The sequence below is a fragment of the Streptopelia decaocto genome (assembly GCF_964273445.1).
Source record: "Streptopelia decaocto genome assembly, chromosome: 23".
NCBI lineage: Eukaryota > Metazoa > Chordata > Aves > Columbiformes > Columbidae > Streptopelia > Streptopelia decaocto.
In genome coordinates this window covers 4,806,834-4,834,456 of record NC_138678.1, presented here as the reverse complement: position 1 = coordinate 4,834,456, position 27,623 = coordinate 4,806,834, and the positions used below count along the sequence as shown (strand labels likewise).

The following is a 27,623-nucleotide window of genomic DNA, read 5'->3' as shown; positions in this document are numbered from 1 at the left end:
CCACGCATGTGAACACTCGTGCTCACAGAGTCCCAGCACACACATGGACACCCACTGACATGGGTGAGCACCCACGCACATGGTCACTCACACACTCGTGCACAGGGACACCTGTGCTCACAGACACCCAGCACACACGTGGGCGCCATGCACACAAGCACCCCCACACACGAACACGCGTGTACACGTGCCCGTTCACATGGGAGCCACTGTCCTTGCCCAAGAGCCTGGGGATGGCCAGTGCCACCCTGAGGTGCTGGGGACTTTGCTTGAGGGCTGGGGACCTGTCGGTGTTCAGTGCTTCCTCCCCCCGTCTTCTTGAAAAAGGCTCCAGCATCACCCAGGACAAAAGGCCAGGAGATGGAAGTGGTACCCAAAACATCACAGTGAACACCACACTCAGCCAGAAACACCCGCGGGCTGCTCCTGCGACAGGGAGAAAGTCCCCCGGAGACCCCCCCGTGCTCAGCTCTGCCAGATGTCCCAGAAGAAAAGTATTCCTCCCCCCGCCAGGTCCTCGCCCAGGGCGCGGGTGGGAATGGCCCCTCGTCACGGGGTCCCCGCCACGCGATGCTCCCCAGATGGCAGGGTCAAGACGAGACCCGACGGTCCCTCTCGCTGCGGTAGCACCGAGGAAAACGCAGCGGACTCCGGCCGTGCCAGGAAAGCTGGGCTGGTGCTCCACGGCCTCCTCCATCCTCTGCTGCTCAGCAACGGCCCCCCAGCGCGGGGTTAGGACGTGTCCTTCAGCTCGGGGCTGGGGGGCTGCGGGGGGGGCGCCTCCGCCGAGGGCGACTGCATCTCCTGGGCGCTGCCTGCGGGAGAGACGAGGGATGAGCCACCACGGGCCCTGCTCACCCCGTTGTCCCCAGCTCTGCTGTGGGACAGGCTGAGGGAGTTGGGTGTTCAGCTGGAGAAGAGAAGCTCTGGGGAGACCTTGTTGTAGCCTTTCCAGACTTATAAGGGGCCAGGAAGAAAGATGGGGACAGAATTTTGAGCAGGGCCCGTTGTGATGGGACAAGGGTGATGGTTTAAACTAAAGGAGGGAGATTCAGGCTGGCCATGGGGAAGGAATTGTGGCCCTGAGGGTGGTGAGAGCCTGGCCCAGGTACCCAGAGAGGTGGTGGATGAACCATCCCTGAGACACCCCAGGCCAGGCTGGACAGGGCTCTGAGCACCCTGAGCTGGTGATGATGTCCCTGTCATAGCAGGGGGGGCACTGGGGGGCTGGGAAGGTCCCTCCAACCCAAACCGTCCTGTGATTCTGTGATTCCCCGTCACCCACCTGCGGTCAGGGACATCTCGGCCAGCTTGAGGGGCAGGTCGGAGGGGCTGACGCCGGCCGGCGAGCCCAGGATGTCGGGCAGGGCATTGCGCCGGCCCGTTCGCCCGGAGGATGCGAAGTCCAGCAGGGGTTCCACCTCGGTCATTCTAACCCTGGGGAGACACCGTCCCCTCCTCGTCACCCTGCTGAGCATGGCAGGCGAAGGGGACCCGGCTGTGGCCCAGGCTGGGTGCTCTGGTTCAGGGCAGGCAGCACCCCTGGGGAATGGGGCTGAGCCCCCAACAACACCCCCACCCACTCTGACCGCAGGTTCTCCGGGGCGAAGGCAGGGGCCACCCTTCCCATGGGACTCCCTTGTCCCCAGGGTGGGCACCTTTGGGTGCTGTGACTTCTGCTGGTCACAGCATCACGGAGGAAGGGGGGTCCTAGGGGCCCCACCACCACCCCCTGCCCCGAGCAGCCTTACCGCGCGCCCTCCAGCCTGGCCTGGCGCGGCGTCTCCCCCGTGCCCAGGGTCCTGCTCCGCTCCCCGGCCTGGCCGTTCCCCCTCCCAATGTCCCCCAGCCAGCGAGGGACCCCACGGGAGACGGGGGCTCCGGGCTGGGTCCCCTCTGGCTCCAACCTGGGGGAGACAGAGCAGAGGGTCAACGATGGGGCTGGTGCCAGGAGGGAGCGGGGAACAAGCCTGGGGGTGGGAGAGGCTGTGTGCCTGCTGCTGTGTGCAGGCAGTGGTGACACCCACCGGGGTCCCCTGGGCAGGTGGGGGCTCTCCCAGTAACCCCCAGCACCGTGCAGACCCCCCAGCATGGAGCCAGCCCCCGCACCGGCTCATCACCAAGATGTTTGCTCAGCACTGGTAAAGAGTTTGGACTTTTGCAAAGGTGTTTTGCAGCTGCAGACGGTGGGTGGCACAGGACCTTCTAGGGACACGAGGACCTCCACCCTCCCCAAACCCCCCCTCCGCTCACAGGGTGAAAGGACCCCCAGGCAGCCCCATCCCCTCCGCGTCAGACGCTGGTGGCAATGCTGGGACTGGTGTCCCCAAGCTGGTGGCGGCAGGAGCTCGTCCTGCTGTGAGGGGCACAAACTCACCAGTGTTGCCCTGGGAATCGCTCTCCGGCAGAGGACGAGCCAAGGTCCGCGAGTCCTTGGGCACAGGCACCGTGCCGAGCGGGACGAGTGACCCCGGCTGCGTGCGAGGAAGAGGAATGAATGATTAACCCGGCAGGTGATTAGTCACAGGGCGGCTGCCCCATGCGGGGCAGGACCCGGGCCCTTTTCAGCTGGGGAAACTGAGGCACGGAGTGAGGCTCGGGTGTGTGAGGAGGGCAGGTCGGTGGCCCTGCGAGTGGTGGCCGAGCCGTGGAACAGACACAGCAGAGGCACAATGGTCCGTGTGCAGGTGTGTGCACACACGTGCACCATCTACGGCACTCTGGGGCTGCGCGCTTGAGTGTGCATTGGCACACGTGTGTGCATTGGCACACGTGTGTGCGTGTTTGCCGGCATCACCTCTGGCCGGGCTGCTGTGTGTGATGTACGTGTATGTGCAGCTGGCGCTGAGCTCAGGTTGTGCGTGTGCTGTCCTCTGGGACACACGTGCATGCATGGTGTCCCGTGACACACGTATGTGCATATGTGGTGCATTGCAGAACATGTTTGTGCATGCATGACACCCTCTGACACATGCATGTGCATGCACGGTGCATTGTAGTACGTGTGTGAATGCATGGCATGCCCTGGCACATATATGTGCATACACAGTGTCCTGTGGCACATGTATGTGTATGCCACGTGCCCTGTACGCATATCAGCACATATGCCAGCTCCTGTTAGTGCCAGCACCGTGTCACCTCCTGGTCACAGAGTTTCTCATCACACACCACATGTTCACGTTCAGGTCGATCATCTGTCACCGAGTGTCCCACAGCAGCACCTGCTCGCCTGGCGGCCCCTCGGCCCGGCAGCCCCGCTCCGGGCACCGGGACAGGGGAGGTGACGTGTAGCATCCGAGATGGCACAGGAGCACCTGCTGTGTCACCCTGGCACCCGTTTGGGAAGAGGAGCTGGGGGGAGCCAGGTCACATATGCCTGGTGCATGTGACGGTGTGAGCACGTGAGCGTGCAAAGCACACACGTGTGTGCACTCATGGTCACACACACAGACGCATAAATATGGGTGTTGGTCTGTTCTCCCAAGTATCAAGTGCCAGGAGCAGAGGAAACGGCCTCAAGTTGCGCCAGGGGAGGTTGAGGCTGGATTTAGGAACAATTTCTTCCCCAAAGGGCTGTGGGGCATTGAACAGGCTGCCCAGGGCAGTGCTGGAGTCACCAGCCCTGGAGGGCTGGACATGGAGATGAGGGTCTCAGGACATGGGGCAGGGACAGGGGTGGGTTATGGGTGGACTCGATGATCTTGAGGGTCTCTTCCAACCTAAATGATTCTATAATTCTAAATTCATGCATGCAAACATGCATGCACACAGATGCACACGTGTGTGCACACACATAAAGGCATGCATGTGCACATGCATGTACACAGGAATGTACATGTGCACTCGCAAGCTACAAACACACACAGACATACATACATGGCGCACACAGACAGACACACAGACAGACAGTCTCCCTATGCACACCGCAGCCCGCAGCGCTGGCTCAGACCTGGATCCCGGCAGCCCCGGTGGCTCCGCACGCTCACGTCCTGCAGAACTGGGCGATAACCAGCCCTCAGCACCAGTCCCACGGGCAGCAAGTCCCACCCAGCGCGGGGCAAATAGCGCTGCATGAACCCCAGCCCTCCGCCTGAGGAGCAGAGATCTCCCCCTCTAAGCAGGGACTGTTTCTGGCAGGCTTAATGTGGTCTCAACTCAGAAAAGCTCCTGGGCTCACATGGAAGGTCCTCAGGGCCACTGGCTCCTGCTTTAATGCCCCTAATGGGATATAGGAGGGAGGGCAGAAATAAACCTTAATCCCTCCTGGAGATGGGCTGTGATGGAAGAGACTGGGGAGAGGTGGAGAGAGGACAGGAGAGAAGAGCGTGAGCCATCTGAAAATCCACTGGCAACTCTACAGGCTCAGTGTTAGTAATGAACACAAATGAAAAATGGGAAGGATTTACCAAAGTGTAACCATAACATTGAATTAAATGAATGTTGCAAACTGGGAAAGAAAGAGCTGCCCTGGCTCAGAAAGGTGTCATAGAATCACAGGGTGGTTTGGGCTGAAGGACCTTCCCAGCCCCTCAGTGCCCCCCCTGCCATGACAGGGACATCTTCCCCAGCTCAGGGTGCTCAGAGCCCCGTCCAGCCTGGCCTGGGGTGTCTCAGGGATGGTTCATCCACCCCCTCTCTGGGTACCTGGGCCGGGCTCTCACCACCCTCAGGGCCACAATTCCTTCCCCATGGCCAGCCTGAATCTCTCCTGCTTTAGTTTACAACCATGAGAGCATCATCCAGGAAAGTCAGTGATGAGTCCACAAGAGAGGAAAACCCAACGGGGCTGATTTACCCAGAGACCGACAGCCAACAGACAGACCAGACAGCCCCTGGAGCCCGGAACAGCAGATGGCAATAATTAAACGCAGGATAAAATCTGGAGAGCTGAGAGATTTCCCCCGGAGCAGCAGGTTTGGTCCCGGCGGCTCCGTCCCGAGGGACGCGGCTGCAGGCAGCGCCGCTCCTGCCCGGCGCCGGTGCCGGAGCCCGGGGGATGCTGAGCAGCACCCGCTGCCACGGAGCAATGGGCTCTGTCAGCTGTCAGAGGCCATAAACAGCTCCCGGGATCTAGGTGAAAGGGAATAAATATTGTCCTGAACTCATTGTCTCCAGGGCAGGGGGAGAAAATGAGAAAAGGCTCCAGGGATGTTGGCTGGTGCAAGAATATTTAAGGTGGTTAAATGCAGACGGATGTGGAGAACAGGTTTTGCTTCAAGCCCAGAGCCTGGGGACATCCCAGCCCAAGTGCCTGGAGATGATGGTCCAGGCTTAGGCTCAGTCCCAATCCTGCTCATATCCAAATCCTGAATTATTCCACTCAAACCTTTCCCTGGGTTACAAGGGTGCTTTCAGAGGTCATCCTTCCCTTGCCTTCACTCACCCTCTGTCTCCTTTTAGCACGCTTTAGGGCAAACGTTTTTATTTAGGATTTTTTCAGCTGTAGTACTTAGAAATTTATTTTTCGCACTAAATCCTGAGCTGTGTCCTAGCTAATGCCAGCCTAAACCGAACATAAACCCTCCACTGGCTCTGCAGTGGGGCTCATCCAGGCTTGTTGGATATTGGTACCTAAATTCCCATTCAAGGCAAAGAGTAAGAATGAAGGACTCTGAAATGGGACACCAACGATCTCCATTCCCTGTAATTTCTGGATGCCAACAGCACAAGAGGCGGGATTTGCTGCTGACATCCATAGGATGGAGTTGCTGGGAGGAAAAAATGTGCATTATTGCTCTATCAATCCATTGTTGCGCATGGGAATGATGGCAGAGTTCAGCTCCGTTTAATACCCTCGTACAACCAGGAGAAAAAATAGAATCCAACCTGAGTGTCTCCGGACAGGATTTCAGGCCATTTGTATAAACTGTCGCTTTGGTTTATAATGCTGCAAATGTAAATCCGAGCAAGTCCCGCTCCAGGGTAAGAGCAAAACCAGCTCCTGCGCTCGCTGACATCCCAGCCCAAAGTTTCCCCGAGCATCTGCAGGGCAAACCCAAACACCGCCAATGCGAACCCTGGCACCGCCAGACCTCAGGCTGCAACTGCCCAGAAAAACCCCTTTGGATCCTGCAGATCTGGATTGGGATGGAAAAGGTGCTCTGGAGGGCTTGGCAGCTTAATTCCAGCTTTAACCTGCTGAGCACCTGCGAGGGTGCTGGGTGCTGGTGGGAGGGCTGAGCCCGTCTCCCCCCTCTCCTGGCTCCTGGGGCTGCTCTCAGTGCCATCATCTGCATTTGGGTCCTTTTCGAGTCCAAGGGGGAAAACACGACAGCCCTTTTCACCTGGGGATGATGAAAACCCACCTGCCGCCTGCACAGAGAGGGACCCGGCACCGCGGGTGAGTCAGTGTTTGCTCCCATAGCCCAGGGAGGGAAGCAGGAGCTTCCCCTACCACGCGTCTCCATCGCAAAGCAGGTGATCTAACGGGAGGTAACTGCGATGATTGAGCCCTGGGTAATACAGCTCCCACTGTAACCTTTAGTTAACTGCTCCGACGACAGCACAAACTATAATTTTGCATAATAAACGTGTCGCCCACGTCTAAATCGGTTTCATTCTTTAGCAATTTCAGGCTCCCTCCTCCCCAAATGGCTCTTCAGCAGCTGCTCCAGCCTGAGCACCCTGGGTGGGAGCCGACAGATCTGATCTGAAACGCTGGGGACAGGGACGTCCCCGCTTCCCCTGGCTGTGGGCGCAGATGGCGTGGGTGGCACAGGGATTTGTGCCAGGGGAAACCCCAGGAGCTGCAAAGATGTTGTAACACAGGCCATGGGCTGCCCGGGCAGGGGCTGGGTGACCTGCGGGGACACAGGGTGCCAGCTGGGCGCCACCAAGGGCACGCTGGGCTGTGCCATGTCAGGAGCACTGTGGGCTGGGTGGCATGAGTCCCCAGGCCTTTCTGAAATGCAGCCGCATGGTCCTGGGCTCTGCTGTGCACTGCAGGAGCATCCTCCCAGTACGAGGTCCCTTTTCTCCATCTGCCACTGGCCAGCACTGGGAGGAGCGTGGTCCAGCTGGGCAGCATGGGGAGGGCAGCGTGGCGCCCTGGGGAGGCAGCGCTGAGTTCGGAGGAGGCTCCCCAGCTCTGCCAAAGCAGCAGCACATGTGCAGGCACCTGGGTAATTAATTTTGGGCAACGGAACCAGCTGCCAGCCTCCCAGGCCACATGCTGCAGCTGGTACCTGCGGTTCCCCGGGGAGCCCCCAGCATGTGCTCCCCCCAGCTCTCTGGCAGAGGCAGATTTTCTCCTTCCAAGAAGGGAAGGGGAGATCTCCCAGGGTGTCCCGCTCCCCAGGCAGCATCCCCTCGGGAGGGACCAATGCACGGTGAGGAAGAGGTCCAGATGTTTTCCCCCATCCCTACATGGATGTCGGGAGCACCGTCGGGATTCCTTCAGGGTGCCACGTCCCCACCGGGTCCCAGCACCCCGTCCTGTGAGGGAGCGTGGGGTCAGATCACAAACAGGTGCCAGAGCTTCGCCAGCTGAACTGGGAGCTGAACCCCAAGGCTTCTCCCAGGGTGGCTGCAACCACAGGCTCCCCGAGCAGCCCCAGCTCCCCGCCGCCCCCCCCATCCCAGTGCTGTGAAGAAATGCTGCAACTCCCACTATTTGAAAAAGTGAGGAGAACCTGGCTCTGCCACCACATTTCCCCCTCCAAATCCTCTGGCTTTTGGGGGAAAGATGCTGCTGAAAAGATAAATGGTGGAGACAGTGGTAAGGCTCCCCCCATCCCCTTATACCTCCCACCTCTCCTGCCCCATGGTGACAAGAGGGGACATCCCAGGAGGAGCGCAGGCAGCTCCCAGTGAGAGCAAGGGTTGAGGTGTCCCTTGGTGGACAGCCCCAAGGTCACAGGCTGTGAGTATTTGGGGTGAGCACAGGACATCCCGCCTCTGCCACCTCCTTGCTGGCACTGCCACCCAGCCAGGGGACAGGAGCCAGCTCTGGGGACCAGAGGGACCCGATCCAAGCATCTGCAGGGGCAACCTGCCAAAAAAATGCCCTGAAGGCAGCGAGGAGGGGTTGTCCCTGGGGAAGCCCTTTCCTCCCAAGAGGATGACGCCTGCCGAGGTGGGGAGGAGGTACAAGACGAGTGTGTCCCCTGCATGGAGCGGTGCTCAGCCCTGTGCTGGGTGTCCATGAGCTCTCGCTGCCTGGGACCCCCACAGCTCCCCAGGCCCAGAATCACCTGGGAAGCTCAAATCTGGGAAGCTGAGGGCTGGAGCTGGGGGGTCGGGGTAGCTGAGATGAGCATGGGGCAGGGTGGGAGGTGGAGGGGGCACAGGTGACCCCAGGACCTGCCAGAGGGGAGGGGGCAGGGGATGAGGGGCCAGGGTGGGTGCCAGGATGGGACTGAGATGCCACCAGAGGGGTTGACCTGAAGTGCCCACCCCAAGATGAACAAGCCTTGATGGTGCCTGACCACTGCTCACCCCCATCCTCCCAGAGCCACCTGTCCCCAGTGGAATGGGCATGGACCCCCCAAGTCCTTGAGAGACACCCCACTGTCCTGTTTAGCACCACAGCCTGTCACTACGTTTCATCCCCCCCAAATCATTCTGCCCCCTGAGGACATCGCCATCTCCCCAGCCTCCCGCCTCTCCACCCTCTCTTTGCTCTGATTTGCAGCCATGGAGCTGGCACCCGGTCCCCAGCGCCCATGGGCACAGAGCATCATCCACCGCCATGGCCCATGGCCCCTGTGCAACCACGTCACCGGCACCCGCCACCCACCAGCTGCTCACCTGGGCTGTGCCGGAGCCGGTGCCAGCGTCGGTACCGATAGCGATGCCGGTGTTGGTGCTGCTGCCGGTGTTAATGCCTGTCCCGGGGTTGATGCTGATAGTGATGCTGGTGTTGATGTCGGTGTCGGTGCTGATGCTGATGTCGGTGTCGGTGCTGATGCTGATGTTGGTGTCAGAGCTGATGCCGCCGCCGGTGCCGGTGCCGGTGCTGCCGCCGGTGCGGTGCCAGCCGGGCGGGCCGGAGGACGCTGCCGGGCTCCGAGCCCCGGGGAAGCTCCGGTTCGCTCCAGCCCCTGGGGCACCCGGGGCCGCCGCCGCCGCCCCGCCCGCCGCTCCCCCCGCCCCGCTCCGCGCGGGGGGGACCCACCCGCCGCCCCGCCCCGCCCGCCGCCCCCCCATCCCCAGCGGGACCGGCCCCTTCCTGCCGCCGACACCCCCCGCACCCCCGCAGCCGGTGGCTGCCAGCGTGCCCGGGGGCTGCGTCCCCCGTGTCCCCGCGGTTTGGGGGGGCGGTGACATCCCCACCCATCTCCCCCCATCAGGCTCCATAGGACACCCTTGCCCCGCGATGCGCGGGGGGACCCAGGCTGGGGGCTCGCAGTCCAGCGCACCCAGCGGCTCTGCCTCCCAGCCAGCAAAACCCCACATTTCCTCTGAATTAGAGTCCCTGGCTGCAGCCCTGGGGAAGGAGCCCATAGCCCCCGTGGGGGGTGGGAGGGCTCTGCTCACAGCTTGGCCCCAGCCCACACACCTCCCTGCGCATTTATTTCAGCCCAAAATAATGGCCAGGCTCAAAATCTTTGGGAAAAACAATAGTTTAATCAATGCGGCTGCACCCCGTGGTGTGCGGTGCCTGGGGGGGGTCGGCGGGTGGGCTGGGAGAAGCTGGTTCTGGCTGGTAAATCCACCTGGTCACGTCACAGCCCCGTGTTTTGCCCAACACAAGAGCTGTTCTCACGCAGGAGGACGCGGGGCAGGGCCTGGGTGCAGAGCAGATGTCACCGGCCTGCAGCCACGGCTGCTCCTGGCATCAGCGTCACCTCGGGGGGTGGGCACGGCCGATGTGATGGGGGTTCCACACCTGCACCCCTGAGCTGGATGGGAGCAGCGAGGGATGTGAGGCAGTGATGATCAGACCCACCCTGAGTGTGAATTAAAAGCAACTCAAATTTGCACGCGGGAACGATAACCCACCTCCCTGGGCTGCCACTGGTGTGCGCAACTGGGAAACAGAGCGGTGTTGGTGAGAGGCTCCAGAATATCCCCTCCTGAGGTGGATGTCCCTGTGGGTGGGGAAGTGGGGAGCGCTTTCAGGGGGGTGTCCCCCGAGTGACAGCGTCCCTGCTCCCCTGGCCCTGCACCGGGATGCTGTTCCCAGCAGGAGCAGCTCAGGGGGCACATTCCCAAATTCCTGGCTCTGGCCAAGCTCCTCTCCCTGCTGACAGGGAGGGGTGACGTTCAGCACGCAGAGCAAGGTCCCCATCCTGTCCCTTCCCCGGGGGAGCTCAGCTCCGGGGTACGAGGGCTACGGGGAGAAGCCTGGCAGAGGTTGCAGACCTGGGAAGGTCGATGCTTTCCTGACCTCTACACCACCCAGCATGGCAAATCGGGACGTGTCTCACCATTCCGGGGTTGCAGAGGGACGAGGGATGCTTGAGCAGCCAGGACTTGGCTGTTCTGAGCCTGCGGTACCCCCGTGCCCCAACAGCTCGGGGGCTGGAGCCGTGGCCCCGGCAGCCGGCAGGAGGGACGTTATCCCGCCTGCTCGCTCACGCGTGGTGACGGGCGACTGGCAGCTCCCGCGCGGCCGGCGGGGAGGGAGCCTTTGCCAGACGCTATTTTTAGCCTCCTCACGCTCCGTTTTCTCCTTGACTGTCTCCCCGCTCCGGAGCAGCCTCGGGCCGAGCACCGGCGATGTTTATCCTGCCTGGCACCTGATGGGATGTGACACCGGCTGGGATGTAACGGCTGCCAGCCCTCTGCTCGGGGGATGAGCGGGAGCAAGAGAGGAGATGCTGCGGGGATGGGGAGGGAGAAGGGGGCAGCCCAGGGTGGTTGGGGAGGGCCCTGCTGGAGCACCCTGGGGTGGGTGTCTCTTCCTCCAGCTGTCCCCAAGGGATGCTCTGCCCACCCAGGCTCAGCACTTCCCCCTGACAGTGTGAGTCTTTGGGGATGCCTGGGCTGCAGGAGCCAGGGACACTGAGGCACACAAGAGGTGTGCAAGTCCCTCCATGTGCATTGATGGCAGCAAAGAACCTTTCCAGACCTGCCTGCATCCAGGACATGGAGCATCAGGAGCCCAAACTCCCAGCTGAAGCTCACAAAGCTCCTGGCTACAAGCTCCAGCGATGCAGAAACATGTCGGCACAGCAGCCGGGAAAGGAAAACATATTTCCAGCTCAGGCAGGACCTGCTCAGCGTTGATACTGGGCTGTGCTGGTGCTCGGTGCTGCACCGACAAGGGAACAAAGGTTGCTTTGCTCTTGGGCTTTGCAGGCATTGGATTCCCCTTCCCAGAGCGCTCCCAGCAGCGTGAGCGTCTCTGCTGATGAGGGACCTAAAATATACTGTCCGAGCCCTCCCAAGTGTCTGGACAGGTCCCGCTTTATCCTTCAGGGAGATGCTGCTGCTCCCTGCTCTGCCACCTGCTTTAAATCCTATTTTCTCCTACAAAAGGGAGGTGCGGGCAGGGAGGAGCAGTGCTGCTCTCCCCTCGCCTGCCCAGCACTGCGGGCTCTGACCTGCGGTAGAAGTCACCGCCCAGGGAGAGCAGCACTCTGCTGCTCCTCTTTTAGATGCATCTTCCCAGTTTCCAGTCCAGTTTAAACCCTGGTTTCTCACTGGGTATGTAGGTGACGTGGAGGAAAGGTTATTTCTGAGCTGAGCTCGCCCCTGGGCTGCGTCAGTCCCTCCGTTAAGGTGCTATTTTGGGAGACGGGTCACAGGGTCTGGGGACCTGCAGGTTGTTCCCTGGCTGGGGACAGAGACTTTCCATGAGCCTGGGCAGGACACGGCCTTGCGGCCACCCCTACATGGGGGAACCAGCCCTGGATCTGCAGAAAACCTGCTCAGCCCTTCGGAAAAACCATCCTGCTCATGAGATGAGGCCGAAGGCAGCGAGCGCATCTCATTGCCTGGAGGATTTAAAACAAGAGGGAAAATGCTGGCAAACACCTCCCAGGGAGGCAATTTGTCACCAGGTAGGGTGGAGCGTCCTGCCGAGAGGAAATCTGGACATCTCCGTGCTGCCTCAACGGGGGATGTTAAGGTCACAGCAGACAGCAATGTCCTTCCCGGGTGTCCTCATTGCTCCGGGTACCCAGCCATCTGGAGCTGAGCTCGCTGCACAGTCCTTGCAGGGCACAGCGATTCCACAGCACCATCTCCCCCCAGACACGATGTGATGGGGGTGATGGAGACCTCCTGCCCCCCGTGCCGTGCAGCTGAGCAGCCCCTGGGTGCGAGCACAGCCCCGCGCATCCCCTCCACACTGGGGACAGCATGAGCTCTATTTCCTATTTCTGTAGGTCAAGGCAGCTGGAACACCTGCAATGAGTTGCACAGGTCTTTGCAGCTCAGCTGCAACTTTGCCATTCCCAGCAGAATGGGAAAATTCAACCGAAATAATGGCTGGGACATGGTGGGATTTGCATGGTTTTGGCTTCAAGAGACCAGATCGGGGTGGTGAGGCGAGCCTTTGGAGGAAAGGTTTGGTGGAGTTAACTGGGCATGAAGAAAGCATCCCAAAAACACATCTTCACAGGTAAAAAAAGAGCTCAGATCTGTTTTCATGCTCCAGTAACTTCCAGCTGCCTGGATGGGGATGTGGGGAGCCCCACAAACTGTCCCCGCCAGCGGAGGGGGATGCCTGCCACGAGAGCCCTGGGATTCAGCCAAACCCACCAGACTTCAGGCCCCGCTCTCCCCAGCAGACCCTCACTGTCTGGCTCAGTGCTGGGGTGCTGTAAACCAGCCAAATCCCCGCAGGCGCATCGCTGACTGACCGAGCAGGTGAGCCGGTGGGGATGCAGGCGCTGCCCGCAGCCCTGCCCGCAGCCCTGCCTGCTCGCTGCCTCCACCTCCAGCAGCCACAGGGATTTGTGTAAAGCTCCCAGCGCCCGGGTTGGGCTTTTTTTATCCCTGGCTGCTTTTACGTTGACATTCTTAGCTGTGCCACTGGCTCCAGCGCTGCTCGCTAACCCCTTTTACAGGCAGCTAAATATAGCCCAGGCAGCTAAGCAAAATCTGCTCGGCAGGGCCACGTGGGGCTCGGCAGCTCCACCACAACCGCGGCCAGGCCAGGGGTCTGCCAGCACCGCGCGGGGACAAGAATGTCCTCGCTGGTGGCACCTTCCCCCCCGCCGTGTCTCGTCCCCATCTGGGTGAGCATCACCGTGGCTTTGATGCTCCCAATGGCATCTCATTGCTTGTCCCTGCTTTGGTGGCCCCATTTCTCCCCCGCCCTGGGCTTTCCTGGGGTCGTCCCACCCAAATGGGGATGTTTTACCCTGGGCTTTATCAGCATCCCTGATCCAGCAGAAATATGGGATAAAGCCCCAGATGCTGCTGCACCTAATAAAAAAGCCACGTGGCTCCGGGGTTCCACGGGGGTGTCGTGCGAAGCATCCACTGCAGGGAGCAACCCCCAAACCTGATGAGGACCCTCTGAGCTCCCCTGCCCCCCACAAAGGGTCTGCAAAGGGGGGAACACGGCTCCCACCCCATGGCTCACTCGCCCATGGGTGCAGCTCAGTTTCTGTCTCTCCTGTCAAACACAGATATTGCTGCCAGAACCGTGAACTCATTAAGGAGACACTGATCTAATGGTCTCCATGCTGGCGCTTGTGGTTTTTTTTCCTTCTTTTTTGTTTTAAACAACAAGGAATGAGGCGAAAGGCTGACTGGAGAAATCTAATTGGATCCCCACGGCTCATTAGCCATTCCTCCAAAAGGAAGAATCATTAAGGCTGAAAATGAACAGGCTCGAAAACCGCCTGCGCCATACGCAGCTTTCCACGGGCATCCCAGATTTGCAGTCCCCGCGGCTGGGATGCCCGGGTGGCACTGGGGACACCCTGTCCACAGGGGATGATGGAAAACGCAGGCGAGGGGCTCAGGGGCTCTTGTGCTGGAGTTTGGAGGAAGGTCAGACCCTTTGGGTGCCGGGAAAGTAAATTGGGGGTCTCAGACCTAGAGCAGAAGCAGCAGCGGTGTGGAGGCTGCAGGCTGGGAATGACAGAAGAGCCAGGTCCTCCTGCCTGGGGGACCAAGGACACCCTCAGATCAAGCTCCCCCCGCTTTCTCCTCCCCCAGCCTCCCTATCCCACCGACTCAGATCCTGGTGCCTTGGGGGGGACATTCAGCTCACAGTGGAGTCACCTCCTCCCCAGATTTTCCTTCCCAGCAGTTGTGTCAGTGCAGAAACTCCTGCCTGACACTCTCATCCATCACCCACCAGGCATCTGGCCACCGCCACCGGGAAGACAAACAGCGTCTGTCCAAACTCAGCAGGGAAATGCCGGCGCTTTTCCAGCCAGTCGCTAAATCAAGCTTCAAGGACAGAGGGTGCCCGGCATTTCCTGGTCTCAATGCCCTTCTCTTTTCTTGCTGGGAGAGGCTTTGGGGACAAGACCAAATGGGAGGTTTGGTGATGGCTCATTATGGAAACCACCAGCTATGTCAGGTCTGCATCACCCCACTGGTCTCTAGGACATCTCAAACTGGCAAAACATCCTCAAAGAGGGTCACAAATGCAATCTCAATGGGTTTCCCAGCAGCAATGCCAGCAGGTAGGATGCCCATCACTACATTCTGAGGGTTTTCTTGGTCTCCACCAGGCTCCTCGGTTGGGCTGATGCATTTGAGATGCATTCTGCTGGTAAGCTGGCGGTGCTGCAGGACAGGACGCCCCTGGTGAACAAAAGGGCCAAAGTTGGAGCTCAAGTGCATAAGGTTCTGCAGGTGCCTGCAATGGTGCTCCCGGAAATCATCCCCCTCGATTCCATTGGGTTTGAATCCCGGCTCCTGTGACCCTGACCACCCTACCTCTGTCTGGAATTAAAGGCCAAGCAATCACCCATTGTGAGTCCTCCTGAGTCTCTGCTTATTACAGAAGAGCTTAGCAGAAAACTAATTCCCTGACTCAAAGACATCCTTAGACAAGGGGGGAGGGAGATGCTGTAATTGCAGGACTTTTGTGTTTGTCCTTCCCATCCCAGCCTGGCTTTGTGCCTGTCCCCCTTCTCAACTGGGGGCTGGAACATCGCAGAGAGGCAGCACAGCTGAGAAAATACACAGCTGGCAGTAAACGGGGGGTAGTTTCACCCCTGGCCCCTCGCCTGGCCCCCCTCACAGCAGCAGCACCCTGAGATCCTGAGAGCTTGGAGCAGTTCCCCAGAGCACCCGAAACACAGAGCTGTGACACCCTTGTTGGCAGCTGGTGGCTGAGGGGAAGGGTCCTGGGTGCCCTAAAAGCCCCACGCAGGAGCGGGGCCAAGCCCCAGGCTGATCACAGAATCACGGGTGAGGAGAGAGGTTGGACAACCCCGTGGACCAGGGGTTTGTCAAACCCCAAATCATTGCCCCAAAAATGCGCCTTACACCATGCCTGCATTTGTCTGCACTCGATGAAGCTCAGGAGGAAAGGTGTTTGATGAATTCTGTTGATTTTCCAAATACAGACTCGATTATTAATTATTATTAATCACCATAATGTTGGTTCATCCATGAATAGCATCGCTCAGGCTCAGCAGGAGCCCTTCTGGCTGCGCCCACTGCTAAGCTGGTATTGTCCCAGATACTGTCACACGAGATCATTTCTTTCCCCCCCAGGTCCCTGGGTGGGAGGGCACCCCTGGCAAGCTGTGCTGCCAGTCTGGGGCCACTCTCAGCCCGACAACCCCCCCGCAGTGGGCAGAAAGTGATCCCCTGGCCACTAATGAACCAGAGACAGGGGGAAGGGGAAATAAAATGTCTCCTTGTGCCTCAGGGATGCTGAGAGATGCAGGAGAAGTAGTGGAGGGGGTGGCTGAGCAGAAAAAAAGGTGTTTTATCAGGGGTCTGTGGGCAAGAATGGTCCCAGCCCTGCTGAGCAGTGGGACACGGGCTGGGGCTCCTGCTGCGGGGGGGCTGGAGGCAGCCTCATGTGCCTGGGTTCATCTCCCATCCTTCATCTTCCCCGTGTGCAGGGTGGTGTAAAAGCAGCGTGTCCTTTGGTGCAGGGGGGACTGTCACAGCTCTGTCACTCGTGGCATTGCTGCCTGCCCTGCCAGGTCCCGCTCCAGCCCTGGAGCCGCTGTCACTGCAGACATGTCACCTCCCGAGAGGTGACAGTGAGGGGCTGATGCTGTTAGGGGCGGCAGTGGCGTGGCTGCTGCTCACCAGCAAAAGCCAGGTGTGGGGACACCCCTGTGACACAAGTCGGGTGTCCTGTCCCTCCTGGCAGCTGGGACCCTGCTTGGCCATGCAGGAGCGGGCAGGGACGGAGCCCAGGCACTGTCCCCAACCGCTGTCCCCAGCCACTGTCCCCACTGCCCGCGGCTGCGTGCACCGGTCTCATACCGGCACTGCCATCTGGTGGCATCACCAAAGGGGACGAGGGGACTGTGAGGAGGATTGGTCCCTCCAGGGTCCACGGAGCCGGCGGGATTTCTGTTCCACGCACGCCAGCAGGCTCACGGCCCTACGAGGCACATGGCGACAGCAGGACCAAGGGGACAACCCCCCCTCCATCTGATTTGCCCTTCCTGGAGGACAGGGACTGAAGGACATTCCTGCTCCAGGTGTCACAGGGCTTCATTAACTTCTCACTTGGATCCAGGTGCCAGGTGACCCAAGGCCCCCACAGCTGCTCTGGGAACATTTGGTGGGGACCTGACCCAGCCTTTCCCAGGGGACCCAGTTCACAGTGAACACACTCAAAACACGCCTCGGGACCCTGCGCTGCCTTCCGAGGAGCCAACCCCTTCCCGCGGTGGGTGCCTGGGCAGCCCCGGGGCCCCCCAGAGCCCCCGCTCCGGGCGCGGCTCCCGCTGTCGGTGCGGTCCCCTCGGCGCTGATCGGTGCAGGGGGATCTGAGCAGCCACTTCCCCGCCCCGAGGGGCTCGGGGGGATGCCGGGGATTCCCGGCTGCGCGCAGGGCCCCGCCCCGCCGCCGCAGGGGCCGCCCCGGGGGAGGCGGCAGCGCCCGCCCCGAGCAGGAGCCGCGGGGCCGGGCCGGGCGGAGCCAGCGCGGCCGCGGAGGGAGCGCGGAGCGGCGGCCGCACCATGGGGGCCTGTCTGGGCGTCTGCTCCCTGCTCAGCTGCGTGAGTGCCCGGCGGGGGCGGCGGGACGGGAGCGGGAGGGGAACGGCGGGGTAACGGGGCTGCGGCCGATCCCGGCACCGCAGCGGCGGGCGCGGCCCCGGGGCGGGGGCGTCGGTGCTGCTGCGGGTCCGGGTGGGAGGGGCAGGGGAGGCCCAGGGAGGTGTGAGGGACACTCCGCGGATGTGTCCGGTACCCCTGGGGGGGCGGAGGAGATGCGGGGAGTTCCAAGGGAAAGGCGGAGGGGTGCAGGGGACCCCCGGGGGGTCCGGGGAACCCCAGGGGGATGCAGGGGACCCTTGTATCGATGCATCCCTCTGTGTTTGGGGGGATGTGAGGGACACCCGGAGCAGGGCATCCCACAGCCCCCGGGGGTATCCAGGGGAGACCCAGGGGGTTCACCCCAGATAATTCTGAGGCTCATGAATGTCATGGTTGAGGGGAACATGGAGTCTGAGGGTGCCTGGGATGCTGTGCCCCATGCACCTGGGGGATCTGGGCAGCTGGTGGGGTGATGCCCTGCTGCCCCTGGGGAAGTCGGTGGTCCTGGCCCCCCTGCTCTTATATACTGGGGGATCCAGTGCTGCTGCAGCCATGCGATGCTGAGGGGCTGGGGGTCCTGCCTGGTTCTCACTGCCGAGCCCCAAAGCAGGAGGCTGGGGATGGAATACGAAGAAGGAGCCGGGACAGGTGGAGCTGCTGTGTGTGGGTGCCATGGCCCAGGGCGGGTGCAGGGGGTGTGATTCGGGGTGCTGTGCCCGGTGACGTGGAGTGCTGAATTTGGGGCGCCGTGCCCAGTGACGTGGGGTGCAGGATCCAGGGTGCTGTGCCCGGTGACGCAGCCGCTGCCCACGGCCGGTGCTGCCGCTCCTGGCGTTGCCTCACCTGCGGGCACAGGGCCAGGCAGGGCGGTGAGCCGCCCGGGAGCCACCAGCCTGGGAACGGGGCCGGTTTCACAACCTGACCTCAAAGTTTTGGAGGTTTAACGACCAGGAGCTTTTGAAACATAAGATCAGACGGAGGGCAGACTGCAAGGCCTCTGTCTGCAACATGCATCCAGTGCTTTTCCTTACGGGCAGGTATCAGAAAACCTGGGAGTTACTCTAGAGCAGGGATGGGGAGGTTCTGGCCTAATTCTGGATTTTTTCCTAAAAAAAATGATTCTGGCCCAGGTTGTGGTGACAGGGTAGGGTCACTGTATAGGTTTAATTCTCCTATTCCTTCCAGTGGAGCTGGTTGACTACAGGGGTGTTTTAGCTCCATTCTGAACTGAAAAACCACAACACAGAGAAAGAACCAAACCAAAACCAACCTCCCATCTCTGCCTCTCTCGCCAGCGTCTGCACAGGGCTGCTACGGGCAGCGCGGTCACCCCGAGCGGCCTTCCCTGGCACACGCTGGGTGCTGCCAGCAGAGCCCAGCCCAACCAGAGTGGACCCTGGGGCTCGTGCAGCCCCCAGCGTGGTTTGGGCACCTCCTGGGGACTGTCAGTGTCATTGTACCCCTGCAAAGCCACCTGCCAGGCCTGAGAGCCACCAGCCTCCCGAGCGTGTGTCTGGCCCTGTGGGTTTGGTACTCATTAACCTGCCGGGTTGTTAATTTAACAGGAGGTAAAGACCGGTTGCTCAGCATTGCGTTGGGTTGACTCAGTCTCTGCATCCTGGGTTTTGCTGGGGCGAAGGCAGCTTGCAGAAGATGTGTTGTTGGGCTGGTGGTGTTGGACTGGTTTTGTTGAGCTGGTGTAATTGGGTTGGTGTAGTTGGGTTGGTGTAGTTGGGTAGGTGTTGGGTTGGTGTAGTTGTGTTCACGTTGTTCCCTGGCTGGGGGGACTCTCCCAGCTCCCAGGCCCAGGAGGGAGCGGAGCAGCCCCGACGTGCGAGTCGTGCAGGAGGTGAGCTGGATTTAATGAGGAAGTGGATAGCGAAACTGGAGAGATTAATCTTTCATCTGCAGTGGCTGAAAACCGATACTTCCTCGTTACTCCACCGCTCTAATGCTGCCGCCGCTTCCCTTGTTGGCTTTTTCCATCCCGCTGTTTGGCCGCTGGCCGTGTTCATACTTAGGGGCTTTTCAGAGAGGTGTATCAGAGCGTGTCCTTAACATGGGAGGATTTTCCTTGCTCTTAACCCACTTGTTTTTGAAGAAAAAGGCTAAAATCAGGAGGTGTCCAGGCAGCAGGTTGGGTTAGTGTGTGGCACAGGGCTCCTTTGCAAAGGAACTTAGATGGGAGGACTCAAGAAGGGCACCAGAAGCCATGAAAAAAGCCTCCTGGTGACATGGGACTCTCGTGTGTCACCAAGAAGCTCAGCGGGACGGGGCTGCTGTGCCCCGTTACCTTGGCAGTTGTCTTCCCATGGTTGCGAGAGGCTGTAAAACCTGAAATACAGCTGTGGAGCTTGGCCACGTAAGAGTCGTCCTCGAAAACAAACCTCTGGCAGGCACCAGGGATGCTGAGGGCTTCCAAAAGCCTCCTCCTAGAAACCAGCTTGTCTACCTGCAGCTTTCCCAGAGGTCAAGCCCCAAACCCAACAGTCTCTTAAACAACAACAAACCTCACCATTTTCCAGGCCAAATGTCAACCTCTCTGACACGGGGGTGCTCTCGTTGCAGGTGTCCTGTCTCTGCGGCTCCGCGCCTTGTCTGCTCTGCGGCTGCTGCCCCTCGGCCAAGAACTCCACCATCTCCCGCCTCCTCTTCACCTTCTTTCTCTTCCTCGGCACCCTCGTGTCCATCATTATGATAATCCCTGGCGTGGAGAAGCAGCTGTACAAGGTAAATAACTCCCGGAGGTCGCTGGGCTTGGTTGTAATGGGGAAGAGGTTTAGCCTGTGGTGGGTACATGAGGCTGAATCAGAAAGTGAATTTTTGGGGCTTGATGTTGGTTCTATTCCTTCTTTTTTCTGAGCATCTCACTGAGGGAGGGTGTTATTAACCCTGTTTTTCCATGGAGGAGAAAATGCAGCAGGATGAATTAATGCGTTATCTGGTTTTCCCAAATGTGTCGCAGGAGACATCCCATTTTTGGGTTCAACTGGCCAAGTGACTTGCAAGTCACAGAGGTGGGACTCGAGCTGGCGGGAGCTGAGGTCTGCCAGCAGAGCTGCTGTGAGGGCTGCGCTGGGCTTTTTGGGAAATGCTGGTTTCACCCAGCTTCCCACTGACCTGCTGGGTGGCTTTAGCTGTGTCACCCCCCACTGGCCCCAAGCTGGCCAACCCCTTGCTTCACAGGTGGCACTGGAGCAGTCGTGGGCTGGCCCAGCTTTGGTGGCACCAGGGCTCGTGGCGGGTGTGGGGTGCTGGGGTGATGCTCACCCTCCCGTCACCTTTGCAGCTCCCCGGCTTCTGTGAAGGCAGCGGGTCGGTCCTGGGCGTCCAGACCCACGTCGACTGCGGCAGCTTCCTGGGCCACAAAGCCGTGTACCGCATGGGCTTCGCCATGGCCGCCTTCTTCTTCCTCTTCGCGCTGCTCATGGTGTGCGTGCGCAGCAGCAAGGACCCGCGAGCCGCCGTGCAGAACGGGTGAGTATCGGTCCCTGGGGCGCTCACAGAGCCCCCTTCCCCACTTGGTTCCCGCTTGCAGACCGTGCCTCCTCTCTCCTCCTGCAGCTTCTGGTTCTTCAAGTTCCTGGTGCTGGTGGGGATCACGGTGGGGGCCTTCTACATACCCGACGGTGCCTTCACCTCCGGTGAGGACCTGCCCGCCCCGTCCGCTGGGTTAACCCTCAGCACAGGGTCAAACCCAGGCTGGAGCTGGCAAATTCCCATTTTCTGTGCTCTTAACTGGCTTTTCTCTTGCCCTCCAAGTCTGGTTTTACATTGGCGTGGTTGGCTCCTTCCTCTTCATCCTCATCCAGCTCGTTCTCCTCATCGACTTCGCCCACTCCTGGAGCCAGTTGTGGCTGCGCAACGCGGACGAGAGCAACGCCAAGGGCTGGTACGCAGGTGGGTACGGTGGCACCGCAGAGGGTGCAGGGGTGGGGGAACTCATCCTGGAGGGGTGACACTGAGCTGGCGGTGACCTGGGGCTCTGCTCCACCCTCTTTTCTTTTTGTTTCCTCCCCCAGCCCTTTGCATTGTCACCTTTGTCTTCTACGCCGCCTCCATTGCGGCTGTAGTTCTGCTTTATGTCTACTACACCAAGCCTGAGGGCTGCACGGAGGGCAAGGTCCTCATCAGCATCAACCTCGTCCTGTGCCTCATCGTCTCTGCTGTGTCCATCCTGCCCAAGATCCAGGTGAGGTGACAGGGGGACACCTGGGAGGCCGGTGGCTGTGTCACCATGGGGTACAGGACCAGCCCTGAACACCCGCCGTTGTGTTTGCAGGATGCTCAGCCGCACTCGGGGCTGCTGCAGGCATCCCTCATCACCCTCTACACCATTTATGTCACCTGGTCCGCCCTGGCCAACGTACCAAGTAAGGAGGATGTGGCCTTGGGTTCGGGAGGGAGGTGCATGGGGCACGGCCACACACTGGGGTGGGTGCTTTGCCCCCCTGGGTCTCTGGAGAAAGGTGCTGAACCCCTTGTGTGTGTCCCCTCAGCCCCAACCTGTAACCCCACGCTGCTGGTGAGGAACAGCACCGTCTCGGCGATGGCCACGCAGCCGGTGACAACCTGGTGGGATGCCCCGAGCATCGTGGGGCTGATCATCTTCATCCTCTGTACCCTCTTCATCAGGTGAGGACTTGGTTATGTCCCTGGGACGGCACCATCCCTCTGTCTGCCTGGAGCAGAGAGACATTGGGGGGCTTTTAGGGAAAGGTGATGCTGGAGGGGAGGTCACAGCTTGGACCAGGGTTTTTGTCACTGAGTGTCTCTTGCAAAGCTGTCCCCAGGCATGGGGGGCTGAGCTCGGGCTGGGGGCAGCCGAGGAGGCAGCGGGCAGGCAGTGCTGAGCCTGCGTCCCTCTGCCCGCAGTGTCCGCTCCTCGGACCACCCGCAGGTCAACAAGCTGATGCTGACGGAGGAAAGCGCGGCCGGGGCAGCCGGCGAGGCGGCGGTGGAGAGCGGGCTGCACCGGGCGTATGACAACGAGCAGGATGGCGTGTCCTACAACTACACCTTCTTCCACCTCTGCCTCCTCCTCGCTGCCCTCTACATCATGATGACCCTCACCAACTGGTACAGGTGGGCAGAGCTCCCGCGGGAACCGGGGACTGTCCCCCTTCCTCTGTGTCGCCTTCCCCCAGTGTCCTCCCTGCTCTTGTGCTGGGCAGAACTGTTTGCTGAGAGGCATCCCTATGCAAGCCCACTTATCATTCACTCTAATCAGTGTTAATTATTTTGAGGTGGCACAGGGCTGCCTGCAGCAGGTTGTGCCTGGGGTCACTGGCTCCCTCCTGCAGCATCCTTGGCTGCAGCCGCAATCCCCTGGGACATGGGGGGAGCAGGGGGATGTCACCCCTCTGGCGCAGTGATGGGTGCCACCCGCTTGTTTGCTGTTCCAGGCCTGACGAGAGCTTGCAGGTGCTGACGAGCCCCTGGACGGCCGTGTGGGTGAAGATCTGCTCCAGCTGGGCCGGGCTCCTGCTCTACCTCTGGACTTTGGTGGCTCCACTGGTGCTGCCAGACCGGGACTTCAGCTGAGGTGGCCCTGGGCATCCCACTGCTGGGTCGGAGCCATCGTGGCCTTGTCCCTTGAGGCTGGGGACAGCCCCAGCTCTGCCTTAGCCTCGTGTTTGCACGCAGGAACATCTCTGCTGGGTTGTGCCTTCTTGCAGGTCTTCTGTTTTAACTTGAAAGAGATGAAGTGCCAAGCAGGGACAATCAGCAAGGGCTGAGAAAGATTTGAGGATGTTTTTAAAGCTCTTATCATCTCTGTGTTTGTGTAGTGCCTTTGGTGGTGCCTCTTCTTCTAGTGGAGACCACTGCCTTGCCTTGGGAGGGCTTGGTTTTCACCATCTCCCTTGGTACCCTGGGACCGTGGTGCCTTTTTAGGGGGCTCTGGGAGCCTGGGCCCTGGCTGGTGTTGCTTCCCCAAACAGCCAGGAGGTAAGTGAATTCTGGGGATTTGTGGCCGGAGGCGGATGTCCCGCTGCGTCTCCCCAGCCTCAGCGGTGGCTCCAGCGCCTCCGGGGAGCCTCTCCTGCCCGGCTGTCCCCGCAGGACACGGCCCTGGTCCTCGCTGGAGCACGGCTCAGCTTTCGCGCAGGCTGCACTGCCCCAGCGCTTTGCCTCCTTAATATGAAGTCTCGTTTGGAATAAATCTGGTGGATTTGTCCTTCTGGGGTCTTTCCTAACGTGTGCGTTGGGTGTGTGGGAGGGGGAGGTATTAAACACCCTAATGCCGGGGTGAGGGCACAGCTGGCTGCCCGGGGGTGCATCGCGTGCTGGGGTGTACCCGTGCAGGGGTGCTCCCTTTGGGGGGCTGTACCCCGGGTGGGTGCACACGGTGGCGGGGGCCCAGAGGGGGTGAGCGGTGCCTGTCGCGCTCCCCAGCGGGGGCTCCCCCGCAGGCAGGAACGGGCAGCAACGGGCGGGGCCCAGCGGCTCAGCGGGGCCGCTGCCGCCACCAGGGGGTGCTGGCAGCACGCGCTGGGGCCCGAGCCCCACACCCTGTGTGCATAGTGTTCCCTGCACCCTGCCTGCACCCTGCCGGCACAATGCACCCTGCACCTTGTCTGCATAGTGCATCCTGCTTGCACCCTGTCTGCACAGTGCATCCTGCACCCCACCTGCTTTCTGCACCCCGCCTGCTTCCTGCACCCTGTCTGCACCCTGCACCCTGTGCTTGGTCTGCACCCTGCTCGCTGTGCCCGGTCTGCACAATGCACCCTGCTTGCACCCTACATCTTGCCTGCACCCTGCGTGCTACCTGTACTCTGCACCCTGCCTGCACCCTATACCCTGCCTGTACCCTGCCTGCCTCCTGCCCCTCTCACCCTGTACCCTGCATCCTGCACTCTGCACCCTCCGCCGTGGCTCACCCACCTCGGCCCCCAGACGCTGCCCAGGGCCCCACAGCCTCGTTTTATTCTCTCCAGTGCATGGTCTCCCTTGCTTTTTATTTTATTCATGGGATTAACACATCGGGCAGCAGCCGGACTGGATTTTGCTCAAAAGAGGAGGGGAAAGCGTTTACATAATTCATTTAAATGAGGCACCCGGGGAAATCCAAATTGGACTTCCAGCATGTTTGCAGTGCCACGCAGAGCCCCCTGATCCACATCTGGAGCCATTAATGCCTCCCAGACGGACCACAGCGCATGTATAATTAATTGTGGAGCAGAGCCATTGCCCAGCCTCTGAAGATAAGCTCAGAGGCAAAGGCAGCGTTTCCCAGCACCATCCCCCCGGGGCATGGATTCATTTCAGTGGAGTTTTTCTCTTTCCCAAGATGTTCAACCCACCTTCCCCGGGGTAGGAAGATGCTGGGGAATCAGTGGGGTCAGAGCAGCAGGAGGAATAAGCTGAGCTGTGAAATCTCAGCTGCTTGGTGATGCTCATGGGTGAGCATCATCTGCTCGGCTCTCCGGTGTGTTTGAGCTGAGCAGAGCCCCGCGGCGATGGGCAGGTGTCAGGGCCGAGAAAACCTTCTATAGCGGGGAGCAAACGGCTCACCAGTTATACCCAAATGTCATAGAATCATTTGGCTCAAGGAAGGGGGGGCTGAGCCTCCGAGCTCAGAATATCCCAGAGGGCTGAGCAAGGAGTGGAAACATTTGCTCTGACAGTCACTTGCACCTTTGGCTTTTACAAATGTGTCCCATTTCCACCTTTTTTTTTTTTTTATCCTTCCTCCCAAAATGCTGACGAGGCGACACGTCACATCCCAGCTTTGCAAGGACTCATTTTGGCTGGAAAAGACCCCCAAGATCTTTGAGTCCAACTGCTCCCCACCCCTGTCCCTGCCCCATGTCCTGAGAACCTCATGTCCGTCTGTCCAGCCCTCCAGGGCTGGTGACTCCAGCACTGCCCTGGGCAGCCTGTTCAATGCCCCACAGCCCTTTGGGGAAGAAATTGTTCCCCAGATCCAACCTCAACCTCCCCTGGAGCAACTTGAGGCCGGTTCCTCTGCTCCTGGTGCTTGTTCCTTATTTCTAAAACCCTGGGGTGGGAAGTGACTCCTCAGCCTCCCTGCTGGTTTCTGGAGCTGCTTTCTCTGCCTCCAGCATTGCTTTGAAGAGCAAAGGAGGGATGGGAAGGAATACAGAGAGTAAAAAAAAAAACATAAAAAAATCCCTCAAGCTTGAACCCCACTGCTAGAGAAACATCTGTACCTATAAATATCTGTGGATGTGAGTGGGAACAGACTGTATCTCCAGCAGCGGCGCAGCCTCGCCCCAGCTAACCTCCCTCCAACACGTGCTCCTGCGACACATACACGTCTCTGCAGCTTTGCCGGCGTTTGCCACGGATAAAAAAACCCAAACTGGTCTTTAAAAACAACAACAAAAAAGCTAAAAAATGAGTGTTGTCTTTTTGTTTAGAGCTCGGTCAGAGGGAGGGTGACCCGTGGTCCCGGGGGTGTGACTCCCTGGGCTGCAGTGGGGCTGTCCTGCTCGTCCTTGCTGGGACACAATGTCCTGCTGTTACCCCTTTTGGTGACCTTCTCCATCCCGCCAGCCTGACTCACGTGTGCTCAGAGACACCTGTATCGAGTGCAGACTCACTTTTTGACCACACACAAACGCTCCTGCAGCCACAGTGGTTGTTTCCGTTCATCCTGGTGCTTATTCCTGGGGAGCAGAGCCCGATCCCCCCTGGCTCCAAGCTCCTTTCAGGCAGTTCAGAGATCAGAAGGTCTCCCCTCAGCTCCTGTTCTCCAGCTGAACCCCCAGGTCCCTCAGCCGCTCCATCACACTTGTGCTCCAGCCCCTTCTCTGGATCCTGCAGGCAGCAGCCACAGGCTCCCCCCTCAGCGCTCAATCCCCCCTAAAATAAAACATTTCCTTTGCTTCGAAAGAGCCACCTTTGGCTCTTTCACATGAGTCCCATTTCCACTTTTTTCTTGGCTTCCGTCCTCCCAAAATGCCGATGAGGCGACACCTCATGTCCCAGCTTCACAAGGACTCAGCTCGCTCCAGCTCCCGGAGAAGCCCCATCCCAGAGCATCCTCCCGCCCGTCACGTAGGGCTGCCGCAGATGTCCCCGCTGTCCCGTGCGGGAGGCGCTGGGGACCCTCGAGCTGGCGCGTGTGTCAGCGATGGGGCAGCGGGGTGGGAAGCACAGGCTGCCCTTACGTCACCCTCCTCCACCCTCCCTCCCTTCTCAGGAGCACGGGGGCACTTCTGGTTTGTTTTTTCCTCTTTTTTTTCCTCATCTATCTGTAACAACTGGGACTTTTCATCAGCCACCTCCCTCCCCCTCTTTTCCTCTCTGACTCATTCCCTTCTGCCCTTGCAGCCGGGGATGTGCGGGTCCCCACGTCCCACAGCGATGCTCTCCCTCCAGTGGGGTGATCCGTAGCGGTGACACCAACAACGCAGCCCGAGAGGGGCAATCCCAGGGCAAGGGACAATGAGGGACTCACTGCAATGAAGTGAACATTTTCTTCCTGGTTTTACTTATTCTAACAGTGAATTTCAATGCAAGAAAGAAACGCTTGCTCATCTCATAGACATCATAGAATCCCAGAATAATTTTGGTTGGAAAAGCCCTTCAGGATCATCGAGTCCACCACTAAACCCTGTCCATAAGTACCACATCTACAGGTTTTTTAAATACCTCCATGCGTGGCTTGCAGGAGGTCGGGCAGGAGAATGGGCAGGAGCAGGAGCTGAATCAGGTCAGGCAGAAGGAATTAAAGTCTCCGTTTCCACTGCTCAGACACTGAAGTGTCTTTGAGGGTCTGGACTGGAGGATTTACATGCGATTTGCCCCAGTCATTTTGTTGCTTCTAGAGGAAGCAGCTGTTCAGTGAGGAGGGACGAGGGCTCCCCTGGCAGCGATGCCCGCAGTCCCTTCTGGTGCTGTGGAAGGAGCCTGCGCCCGGCTGCTGGTGGTGTTGGCTTTGCATTGCCCTTCCCTGGTGCCAGATTGCTTCGTCTCCTGCGTTTTGGAGGAGGAGGAGGACATTTTGCCAAATTGCTTAAAAACCTACAAACACACATTTTGTGCTAGAGACCACAAGAGCCCCCGAATCTCTGCTGTTGGGGCTGGGCTGGATGGATGCGTGAGCAAGGTGTTGCCCAAGGAAATGAGTCGCCATTGGAACTGAGGCCCTGGGGGGGTGACATGTGCAGAGCCCCAGGTGCAGCAGCAGCCCCTCGGCCTCCGCCGTCCCCTCCTGTCCCCTCGTGCCAGCCCTGGGCAGGGTGCAGGCAGCAGCGCGAGGGTGGTGGGGGGTGCATCCCCACCCACGGAAAACCATCTGGGGCTGCAATGAGTGAGGCTCAGCTGATAGCGAGCAACGCTTCCAGCGACCGTGGGCGCGGGGATGGGGTGAGGACGGCTCGTCTCCGCAGCCCCCGCTTCCAGAGATGCTGCTGGGAGTAGGAAGTGAGTAGACGTGGATTTTTCTTTTTCCAGGAGATAAGGGCTAAATAGGAGGATGGGGAAGGGGCTTTGGTTGCTCCAGAGTGGGACCTGAACAGGGGAAGAAATCTGCTGGAAGAGGCTCTTGGCTGCGCAGG

General features: G+C 59.8%; 2 protein-coding genes across 2 annotated transcripts; one reads left to right on the top strand and one right to left on the bottom strand.

Moving 5' to 3' along the window:
• Nucleotides 1-732: 732 nt before the first annotated feature.
• On the bottom strand, nucleotides 733-2,404 carry LOC309449387 (cAMP-dependent protein kinase inhibitor beta-like; the record flags this gene model as incomplete). Its single annotated transcript, XM_082071462.1, has 4 exons — nucleotides 2,378-2,404; nucleotides 1,752-1,907; nucleotides 1,286-1,437; nucleotides 733-815 (listed from the first exon to the last, which is right to left on the bottom strand). The coding sequence occupies exons 3-4, from the start codon at nucleotides 1,428-1,430 to the stop codon at nucleotides 733-735; spliced, it is 228 nt and encodes a 75-aa protein (XP_081927588.1). The 5' UTR covers nucleotides 1,431-1,437; nucleotides 1,752-1,907; nucleotides 2,378-2,404.
• A 14,541-nt stretch (nucleotides 2,405-16,945) lies between these two features.
• On the top strand, nucleotides 16,946-22,860 carry SERINC2 (serine incorporator 2). The gene is made up of 10 exons (XM_082071245.1): nucleotides 16,946-17,052; nucleotides 19,660-19,821; nucleotides 20,381-20,568; nucleotides 20,656-20,735; nucleotides 20,854-20,991; nucleotides 21,114-21,283; nucleotides 21,374-21,464; nucleotides 21,591-21,726; nucleotides 21,967-22,176; nucleotides 22,497-22,860. Exons 1-10 carry the CDS (start codon nucleotides 17,014-17,016, stop codon nucleotides 22,633-22,635), a joined length of 1,353 nt encoding a protein of 450 aa, XP_081927371.1. The 5' UTR covers nucleotides 16,946-17,013; the 3' UTR covers nucleotides 22,636-22,860.
• The last annotated feature ends 4,763 nt before the right edge of the window (nucleotides 22,861-27,623 follow it).